Source organism: Chelonoidis abingdonii, chromosome 11, assembly GCF_003597395.2.
Source record: "Chelonoidis abingdonii isolate Lonesome George chromosome 11, CheloAbing_2.0, whole genome shotgun sequence".
In the NCBI taxonomy this organism is placed as follows: domain Eukaryota; kingdom Metazoa; phylum Chordata; order Testudines; family Testudinidae; genus Chelonoidis; species Chelonoidis abingdonii.
Window position 1 is genome coordinate 57,417,204 of NC_133779.1, and position 11,435 is coordinate 57,428,638.

General features: G+C 49.5%; 1 protein-coding gene across 1 annotated transcript in view; it reads right to left on the minus strand.

Annotated features, from left to right (window-relative positions):
* The window catches only part of LOC116831157 (IgGFc-binding protein-like), a 124,223-nt gene that overhangs the window by 79,239 nt on the left and 33,549 nt on the right, over positions 1–11,435 (minus strand). The window contains 5 exon segments of the mRNA XM_075070687.1: positions 348–918; positions 1,445–2,040; positions 2,490–3,054; positions 3,870–4,468; positions 8,593–9,166. Coding sequence (XP_074926788.1) covers positions 348–918; positions 1,445–2,040; positions 2,490–3,054; positions 3,870–4,468; positions 8,593–9,166 — 2,905 coding nt within the window.

An 11,435-nucleotide genomic window follows, 5' to 3' on the forward strand; every position in this document is an offset into this window, starting at 1 on the left:
CTCTCCCATCCATGTAGTTAATCTACCTCTTTGAGATACGATAGCTCGGTCAATGGAAGAATTCTTCCCTCAACACAGCTGTGTCTACAGTGGAGTTAGGTCGACCTAGCTATGTCACACAGGGTGTGTAATTTTCACAGCCCTGAGCGATGTGGCTAGGTCAATCTGATTTTTAGGTGCGGTGTAGACCAGGTCTGCCTCAGCTATCCCACCCCCTGCAGCATGCTCCCAACCAGCTACTCACTCCTCACAAAGTATCTGACAAGCAGAGAGATTGTGATACCACATCACTAGCTGCAAATACAGCTGAAGATAAGAGCAGGCTGTAGATTGTTCTGTAAACTTACGGCAGAAAGAGGCTGTTCTCCAGGCACTGACTGTAGCTCCAGCTGCCTGGCACGCGGCAGTGTAGGCCTGGACACTCTGGCAGAGGATTTCTCTTGCTCCATTGGCAGCACACATGTCATAGAGACAATGGTTGAAATACTCGGTAGGGCTGACCAGCGAGTGACAGTATTTAAAGGGACCTGATGTCGCTTTGATCAACCCACAGGAGCTATCGACCTGGTACGGCTTTGTCTGAGCTTCATCACAAACCGGGCACCTTTCTCCACAGCCATCGGTGCACGTGGTACTATCAACAGGCACCTTCCAGGAGGCCCCAAACTCATCCGCGTTCTGGGCGCTCTTCCCACTGGGCAGCAGGAAGTCATCGTTCTTGTCACCGTTGAAGTTGCCGCACAAGCCGCACATGTGTCCCTTGTAGGAGCTGGGGATGGAGACTAGGACATAATAGGAGGTGTCGTAAAGGACTTTGAGGCCAGAGGCAGACTGGACAATGATGTTGTTCCCCTCCTGGTTGATCTGAAGTTTCTCGTCGTTCATAGCCAGCGGGAGAGTGTAGAGCTCCCCGTCCACCTGTGCAAATGAGAGGGAAATTCACCTGTCACTAGTGGGGACTCAGCAGCTGTGTCCTGGTTACAACACACAGTGTTAGTTACTCTAGGCTAGTGGTTCTCAACCAGTGGTACGCAGAGGTCTTCCACCGGGTACATTAACTCATCTAGATATTAGCCTAATTTTACAACAGCCTATATAAAAAAACACTAGTGAAGTCAGTACAACCTACAACTTCAGACAGACAGTGACTTGTTCACATTGCTCTCTATACTATACACTGAAATGTACATACAATATTTATATTCCAAATTATTTATTTTATAATTTTATGGTAAAAATGGGAGAGTAAGCGATTTTTCAGTGCTAGTCTGTCTGTGACATTTTTGTATTTTTACGTCTGAGTTTGCAATCAAGTAGTTCTTAAATGAGTGAAACCTGGGGGTACACAAGACAAATCAGACTCCTGAAAGGGGTACAGTAGTCTGGAAAGGCTGGGAGCCACTGCTCTAGGCTACAATGAGAATAATCTCAAATGGGGACTTACCGTGACTTTCCACTTCCTTCCCCTCTCCATGGTGATGGTGTAACCATGAACGGAGACCACCACCAGCCGTGCCACTGACACTTGCCCATTACCGTAGCTCTCATTTTCTACCACCACGGAGAAGTTTGCCAGCCCAGCGTCACTGCTGCAGACTCTGGCTAAGCTGTAAGTGCAACTGCCTTGGAAATCAAAGGCCCGTCCGTCAAAGGTCAGATAATGAGGGTCACCAGATGCTACACATTTGCCGCAGCCCACGGCGTGGCAGCCTAGGATTCCATTCTTCACTCTGCACTGCTCGTTGGCTCTGCAGGAGGCCTCCCGGCACTCGACAACCCCGTTGTCTTGGCACCGGCACCGTTCCTGGCAGGAGGCACTGGTGTAGAACTCCTCTCCCTTCCTGTAGTACCTGCCCTGGTGCACACAGCCGCACTGCGCGACAGGGACGCACCGGTCTCCACTCAGGAGGAACCCGGCGTCGCAGAAACACCCTTCAGCACAGGGGGCGTCGCACCCATTTGGCGCCGAGAGGCCGTGGCAGGTGGCAGGGCAGCCGCTCCCACAGAGCTCGTAGTGGGAGTTACGAGGGCAGGTGGGGCCTGCAGGAGAAGATCAGAGCAAACATGCAGATAGGGATGAGAGAAAGAAGAAATGCAAAGATAAGTTGAAAGAAATCTCTCTCAATTCACATCACTTACAATAGGATTATTTTGGTGGGGTTGGGAGCTTGGACTCCTGGGTTCTATTCCTAGCTCTGGGAGGGGAGTGGGGTCTAGTGGTTAGAGCAGGGAGGCTGGGAGTCAGGTCTCCTGGGTTGTATCCCAGATGTGAAAGGGCGGTCAAGGCTAGAGAGTTAAAGCATTGTGGGTTGGGAGTCAGATCTCCTGGGATGTATCCCAGATGTGAAAGGGCGGTCAGGTCTACAGGGTTAAAGCAGTGTGGCCTGGGAGTCAGGACACATGGCTAAGCCATTCTGAGCCCACCCTGTAGAGGGCGCTGCACATGCACACTATGCACACATAAAACGAAGTCAATTAGCAACACTCACTGCAGAATGAGGCCGATCTCCACTGCCCTGTCTGGATGCCTCTGGCCTGGCAGGCTGTCACATAGGCACTGATCGCACTGCAGAGAGCGTCACGGTGACCCTTGTACTGGCAGGTATCAAAGACGCAGTCATCAAAGAAGGGGGCTGGGTCGATGACCTCATGGCACTCTCTGAATGGCCCATCCCCTCTGGTGATGACCCCACAGTACCCAGCTCCCTTGTAGGGTTGTCTCTGAGCCTCACTGCAGACTGGGCAGTCCTTGGTGCAACTGGACAAACATCCAGGGACCTCCTCCACCTTCCAGCTCTCTGCGAACTGGATGGCATTGGCTGCCTGTCTCCCGTCCCTCATGGTCAGGTCGTCACTGGCAGTTTGGTTGTTGTCACCACACAGTCCACAGAGGGCATTGGCGTAGGTGTTGGGCACAGTGACCCGGACCAGGCTGCTCCCGTCGAAGGTCACCCTCAGGTCGAAGGCAGTTTTGATGACGATGTAGGATCCACTGACATAGGCCTGTAGCTTCTCCTCATGGTAGAACGGCAGGTTCGTGAAGACTCCATCCACCTGGAACAGATGTGGCAGGACTGGGGCTTAATTCTGAATGAACACTGCAAGCAGACAGTGGGGATCTAGAACTCCTGGGTTCTATTCCTGGATCTGCAAGGGTGTGGGGTCTAGTCTTGAAAGAATATAGAAGGATAGAATCATAGGAAGGGACCTCAGGAGGTATCTAGTCCAACCCCCTGCTCAAAGCAGGACCAATCTCCAGACAGATTTTTGCCCCAGATCCCTAAATGGCCCCCTCAAGGATTGAACTCACAACCCTGAGCTATCACTCCCCCAGTCCACAAAGATGCTATCCATGTAGAAAAGACATGTCAGGAATGGTCAAGGTCTGAATTCCCAGTTACACTAAGTCCGTTTCACACCTCTTGGGCAGTATAAGTACAATTTATTTCAACTTTGGCTGGCAAAGCAGCGTAAAGGACCTTAGCACAACAGAAATCAGGGTCAAGCACCTTAGCAGAGGAAGTTTTTAGGGCTGCTGATTCCCCTGGAGTCAATGGGGCCAGATATCAAAGTGGCATGAATTGGCCATAGCTCCACCGGAGTCAGTTGGGCCCAATCCCCAGTTAAATGAGTAAGTTGTTTGAGCGCAGAGGAGTTACACTGGCATAACTGCACTTACAGGGAGGAGAAAATGATCCATTATATATTCAAAAAGGGGCACTCAGTTACTTCCCATACACCCACCAGATCAGTGTACAATGGACACAAGACGTGGTTCTACAGTGGGGACTGAAATCAGGGGCAACTTATCAACAGGAAGAGCTCCTGCTCACAGCTCCCCGAGTAGTCCTGTGGCTCTCCGTCCCTACCTTGATCTTGCGGGGATATTGATGGCTGACAGTGAGGTTTCTGCCGTACACCTCCAAGGTCACCGCTTTGGTGTAGGACACGGCCTTGCTGCCGCGGTTGTTATTCTCCACCTTGATGTTGAACGGGGTGAGCGTGGGGTCCTCGGAACAGACCCCAGCCAGCTGGTAGATGCAGGTGCCCATGAAATCGTACTTTTTCCCATCAAAGGTGGTGTAGTGAGGGTCCCCGGAGGCCGTGCACGTGGAGTAGCTAATTGGGTAGCAGTCACGGACCCCGTTGATCACGGCACATCTCTCACTGGCCTTGCAGCTGGTCTCCTGGCAAACCACCATGCCCAGGCTGGGATCACACCTGCACCGAGAGCGGCAGTTCTCATCGGCCCAGAACTCCTCACTGGGTTTGTAGTAGCGGCCATTGTAGTCACAGCCACAGCTCCCCACGGGGACACACTGGCCGGCACTCAGGACATAACCGTTGTCACACTGGCAGGTCTCCACGCAGGGCTCCCGGCAGGAGGAGGGAGCAGTTCGGTCAGAGCAACTGGCTGGGCAGGCGTTCCCACAGGCCTCGTAGTGACTGTTCTCCACACAGGGCAGGACTGGGAGGGGGTCAGAGAGGGGGATATTTAACATCGTAGAAAATGAACTAAAAACACCTGCTTAGATGCAGCAAGAGCCAGAGATAAATTCTAATGTGCAATCAGTTATATCACAGGCCCAATGTACAAGCAGCCACACTAAGGCCACCTCAGAAGCCCAGCACAGGGATCAACCCAGTTAGGGAAGGGTGTTTGCTAGCTGGTAGAGCAGGCAAATGCTCTCTTCTTATAGAAAACTCAAGAAGATCTGCAAAGTGCACCCAGAGCAGATAAGATCTCGCTTGTCAAGGCCTCATCTGGAAGCCCCACCCATGCCAGATGGCCTAGGACCCAGCACCTGTGCCACGGAAGTTGAGCGGTTAAGTAGATCCTGTATTTCCAGGTAGTATTTTGCATAGATCTCACCTTTCCATCTCTTTCTGATTCATCCCCCTGTTCCATCCAATCCACCCACCAAATCCATCTCTCTCTTCTGTTCCTCAGTTACATCCCTCTTACACAATATTGACGACCCCTTATCTGAAGTCATTCATTTTCACAACTTCCTTACATTTACTGGTAAGAGGAAAAAATATATTGATGAATACAATGATCCAGCTACATCACTGGAATGTAGATGTGTTTCCAAAGGTTGGCCGAGCATACTTCACCTTGAAGTGTTAGGCTGCACAGGGAGAGGAGAAAGTGAGATTGTCTTTACTTTTGATTGTAATAAAATGCTCAATGCCTCCCAAGACGTCTTAATTGTCTTTTGTGACTTCTGCTGATGGGTAGTGGGGGTGTTGTGACTCATTGGTTGAGGAACACTTCTCTAAAGCATTCAATCCATCCATTAAAAAAAATCCATTTATCTAATCCAGCCATATAATCCAATAAATCAGTAAATCCACTGCAGCAGAGACTATCTGCCTATCTTAGGTAATTATATAGCACATATTGCTGTACTCTCTGAGCAGCTCACGATATATAATACATTTACCCTCCCTCCTCCTTGTGAGAGAGAGCGGTGCTGTTATCTCCATTGTACACATGGAAACAGAAGTGACCTGTCAAAAGTCATAAAGGAAGAACAGGGATTGGAACTGCAGTCTTCTAAGCGTAAGCTACAGTTACAGAGCCTAATACCAGAAGGCACAATTGTGATCATCTACAGGCCAGAGAACATCCCCCAAATAAACCCGACAGCAAATCTGTTATTAAAACATCCAATCTTGATTTAAAAATTGTCAGTGATGGAGCATCCACCATGCACCTTATCAAACTGTTCCAATGGTCAATTACTCTCACTGTTAAAAATTTACTCCTTATTTCGTGTCTGAATTTGTCTAGCTTCACCTTCCAGCTATCAGGGTGTGTTATAACTTCATCTCCTAGACTGAAGTGCCCATTATTAAATATTAATTCCCCATTTACATACTTATAGACTGTAATCAAGTCAACCCTTAACCACTGTTAAGCTTAATCAGTGGCGCTCTTTGAGTCTCTCACTATAAAGCACTATAAATGATCTTTTAATCATTCTCCTAGCTCTTCTATGACCCTCTCCAATTTATCAACATCTTTCTTGAGCTGTGGGCACCAGAACTGGACACAGGAGTCCAGCAGAAATCACATCAATGCCAAATCTAGAGGTGAAATTACTTCTCTTCTCCCACTCACGATTCCCTGTTTTATGTATCCCAGGGCTGCATTAGTTCTTCTGGTCACAGCATCACACTGGGAGCTCATGTTCAGCTGATTATCCACTGTGACCCCCAAATCTTTTCGACAGTCACTGCTTCCCAGGATCAAGTCCTCCTCCTGTAATTCTGGCCTACACTTTTTGTTCCTAGATTTACATATTTACATTTAACTGTATTAAAACATGTATAATTTGCTTGCACCGAGTTTACCAAGCAATCCAGATTGCTCTGAATCGGTGACCTGTCCTCTTCTTTATTTACTACTCCCCCAAGTTTTGTGTCATCTGCAAACTTGATTAGTGATGATTTAATGTTTTCTGCTTGGCAGGGGTATGCATAGGAATTTAGATTCCAGCATTTTTGGAGGGGCAAGTTCTGTGCCCCTGCTGGGGTCCCAGGGACAGAGGAACTGTCAGCTCCCGTCGGGGTTCCAGCACTGGAGGAGAGCATGCTCACCCTGCCAGGGCCCTAGGGCTGGAGGAGCTCGCGTGCTGACCCTGCCAGGGCCCTGGGGGCTGGAGGACCTTGCACTCTTCCTGCTGGGGCCCCCAGGAGTCCAAGGAGTTTTGTGCCCCCTGCCAATTATTGGGGGGCCCATGCCCCTGGTTGCCCCCCCTTTTGCACCCTCCTGCATCTAGGTCATTGATAAAATGGTAATTAGCAATTCCTCTGGAAACACACCTGCTCAGGAGTGTTCCCTCTAATTTTTCGCCCCATATGTGGAATGCATCACCTCCACAGTGGTGCACACAACAAAATTCATGTTGCGGGGGTGGGCCTGAGGGGTTTGGAGTGTGGGAGGGGCCTCAGAGCTGAGGCAGAGGGTTGGGGTGTGGGGAGTGATGGCTCTGGCTGGGGTGCGGGCTCTAGGGTGGGGCTGAGGATGAGGAGATTGGGGTTTGGGAGGGGGCTCAGTGCTGGGGCAGAGGTTTGGGTTGTGGGAGGATGAGGGCTCTGGCTGGGGGTGCAGGCTCTAGGGTGGAGCTGGGGATGAGGGGATTGGGGTACAGGAGGGGGCTCAGGGCTGGGGTTCAGGTGTGGGGGGATGAGGGCTCTGCCTGGGGGTGAGGGCTCTGGAGTGGGGCCAGGGGTGAGGGGTTTGGGGTGCAGGCTGCCCCAGGGCTGCGGTGGGGAAAGAGGACTTCCCCAAGCCCTCTCTCACTGCAGCAGCTCAGGGTCAAGTTAGAGGCGCCTCTCCCCAGCCATGGCAGCTCTAGCGGGGCTGAGCCAGGCCGGACGGGGGGAGGGGCTCCTCTCCCTGCCTGCGCGGCCCTTGCTAGCCTACTTTGCGGCCGTGCGGCTGCGCAGCTTACAGGGAACTTAGCTGCTCAGGGATGATTCCTTAACCATGCTCCAACCAGCTTGTCCATGCTGATTCCTGCCTTGAGTGCAGAGGACTGGACTAGATGACCTCTCAAGGTCCCTTCCAGTTGTATGATTTTTGCAATTATCTAATAGTGCTGGCTGAAAAAGCTTGAAAAAAATTTTTTTCCATCAGACAATGTCAAAATTTAAATTTTCTGTGGGAAATTTAAAAAGAAATGGCAGAATTCTTGTGGTCCATAACAGGGCAGGGAGAGACCATGGCGCATCATGAGAGATGGTCAGGGAGCAATGCCCATAGGAGAGAATCAGAGTACAAGGAGTCCAGAACTACAGCTCCCATGTGGCTGCTCAGGCAGATGCAGAGATTAATGTTGATGTGAAATAAAATGTTTCCTTTCAGAACCCCAATCTGAAATGTTCAATTTGGGAATATCATAATGTTTGTTTCTATTTAATATTTCATTTGGACATTTTTTAATTTAAATTTTTTCAGAATATCAATGTTTTGACATTTTGGGCCCATTTGGGGACAAATGGAAATATTAAAACATCAGAATTTCCCAAAGGATGAAAATTCTCCTTATTGATGAGTCAGTCATTTTCTATCTCTCATGCCTCCATCTAATGTGTATACCTGATGTTTACATCCATGAGTGTGTACATCGCACATCTGAAGTGTACATCCATGAGTATCTATATCTGTCTCATGTGTAACCTAATCCATTTAATTTATCCATCCGTCTAATGTCTAATCTATCAGTCTTTACCTCTAATCGATTTAATCTCACTGTGCATCAAATCCATTCATCCAGCCATTAAATCCATTTAATCTCCCTATCCATTCAATCTATCTATTCCTCCCTACAATATACTGAGTCTTTCTCTTTCTCTGATCTAATCTACCAAGCCTATGTGTCTATCCATTGTCAATCTATCTAGTCTGTTCTCGGGATTTCTAATGCACTATCCCCATAGTGCCTAGTTGCCAAGGTGCAGTATCTAAGATTATCTGCCTGATGCTAAGCCCCTTCAATATCTCCTCAAGCAGTAGAGTAAGTAGATTGGCTTGTCTTATTGCTGCTTTTGTCAATAAACAAACCAAAGTACACAGCTCACCACAGCCGGATGGTGTCCTCCAGTCATAGACGGTGATGCCCTGTTTCTTGCAGATGGCTGCGTAGGCCTCCAGCGCTTGGCACAGGATGTTCTTGGCTCCCCCGTTCAGACACACGTCGTAGATGCAGCTATCAAAAATATTCTCCGGGCTCACTTTGGGGTGACACTCTCTGAAGGGCCCTCCTGGTGCTTTGCTGATCAAACCACAATATTCGTTGCCCCCATAGGTCTCCTTCTTGCTCTCATCGCACGTTGGGCAATTCCCTTTGCAAACATCCCAGCAGAAAGGGTCCCGGTCTTTGACTTTCCAGCCCTTGGCCCATTCCACAATGGAGGAGACTCTGGTGCCATTGGGTGACGTCATGTCATCTCCATGGTTTTGGTTGAAGTTCCCACATAGGCCGCCCATGGCCCCATAATAGCTGCTGGGGAGGGTGATGATCAGGTGCCAATTCCAGTCATACGATACCTGCAGACCAAAGTCTGTCTGCAGGATAGCATTGAAACCGCTCTGGTAGAGCTTGATTTTACCATCTTCAAGGGTCACTGGCAAGCTGGTGGTCATGTCATTGATCTAGAGATAGGAGGAAAAAAACAATGGTTATTTCTCTTTTCATCTCACCTATTACAAGAGTTCTGCTCCTCTGGTCCTTTTTGTATGAATAGAACAAAAAAGATTTTGCAATTCTCCAAAATATATTTGGTATCTATCTATCTATATGTGGGTAAGGATGGAGAGGATCGATGGAGAGAAAAAGAGATGTCTGTGGGGGATAGATAGATAGATAGTGTGACGGGGCAAGGCCAGATGGCTACAGTAAAGTACTGAGAAACAGGTATGTTAGCCCCAGGCTAAACAAATCCCTAGGACCCTGGTAACCAAATGGCGGTTGCTCCAGGTTAATCAAGGCACCTGGAGCTAGTTAAGATCTTGCTAGAAGGCAGTAGAGAGAGCTACTTTAATTAGAACACCTGCAGCCATCAAGGCAGGCTATAATCAGGGCACTGGGATTAAAAAGGAGCTCACTCCAGATCAGGCAGGGAGGGAGCCAGAGAGAAAGGGCAGTGTGTGAGGAGCTTAGGAGCAAGAAGGCAAGGAGCTGAGAAGTCGATTAGAGTGGTATGCTGGAGTATGAGGAGGACAAGCGTGATCAGAAAACCAGAGAGGCGCGTCCTGTGGTGAGGATAAGAAGGTGTTTGGAGGAGGCCATGGGAGTAGCCCAGGGTTTAGCTGTCATGGCAGCTTGTTACAGAGGCATATAGACAGCTGCGATTCCACAGGGCCTGGCTGGGAACCAGAGTAAAGGCGGAGCCCGGGTTCCCCCAAAACCTTCCCAACTCCTGATCAGACAAGGAGGAGCTGACCAAGACTGGGTTCCACAGAGGGGAAGATCACTGAGGTGAACAAATTCCGCAATAAGCGCAGGACCACAAGGTAGAGGAGGACTTCTGTCACAACTGCGTGCTCAGGGTGTTGAGATTTTTGGTGTTGCACAGCGCGGATAAGGTGGGGAAAAAAAAAAGGAAGGGTTTATTTTTTTTTTTCCACCACAATGGATGACGTTATTGCGGGGCACTGATACAAGCACAGCAGCGCAGCAGGAGGCTACGCCATGTCAGGCAGCCGCCCAACAAGGAGGCAGTGCGGCTGCAACAAAGAACTATCGCCTGCTTGATGGACCAGGCTTTTCAAGACCGAGCTATGTTGCGGGAACTGCGTTAAACCAGGTAAAGACCTTTACAGAGCTGAACCGTGGGCCATGATGAGACGCGGTCATACGGGCCAGCACTGGCTGCAGAAAATGATCGCGGCGAGGATTGATGTTTAGAGGCTATTACCTTCTGGCCTTTGAGAGGACAGTCCCTAGGGAGGCCTGGCCTTAGAGGATCAGATGCGGTCTGGCTCCTTGCCCCCCATTCCTGTGTGGGGAGGGCCCAGAAGCCTACCATTGATCTGCCTGAGGAGGCTGCAGCAGACTACCCCCTATCTGAAAGCAGAGATCCTGGCCAGATTTGGGTAACAAATTGCAGTGTAGGCCCGCGTATCACGAATGTGAGGGTACCAGGAAGACAAAACCTGTGTCCCAACTGTATGACCTCATTACATCTTTCGCACGAAAGTTTGGTTGCAAACGGAGTTCCGGAGTCCGAGAAGAATCTTAGAAGGTTCTCGTCATCGACCGGTACTTCGAGACTGGCACTGGCACCACGAATTGCTTCCCGGACAAACTGCTGGCCCACTAGATGCAATGGAGCGCAGCTCCGGGACCCAGCGGACGCGTCCACAGGCAAGCGGTCACTATCATGAACCACAGTGACCTAGCGTGCGATGATTCTACGCTGGCTTCAGGAAAGATGCATGACAGCCAGATTGACCAAACTACCAAGGAAACCCCTTGCGAATAGGTCAAGGATCACAAACATCTCTCCGGCCCCCCAGGCCCCCTAACTGTGGGAAACACGCGGGGGGGAACAGGGTCATTTAAGCCAAAATGACCAGCTAATTATCCAGCTGGACCAGAGGAACCATATCAAGATGAAACAGAATTAACCTGAAACAACACAGAATGATCGAGATAAAGATTGGTCCATAGGAAAGACCAGAGATAGAAGGTGCGATATGAGGCGATTCTATGTATTGTTATGTTTTATGAGGTGCCTTGTGGTCGTTGATATCTGGTCTAATAAGATATGAGAGACTGTACCGCAATAGGTGATTTGACGGATATAGAGAAAAATGTAGTGGCGTGTGGGAAATGCCTAGCGAGACTAACCTCTCTACCCTACCATATCAACCATGGATATATGTGACACTCGCACAAACAATCTACTCTTCTCTTCTT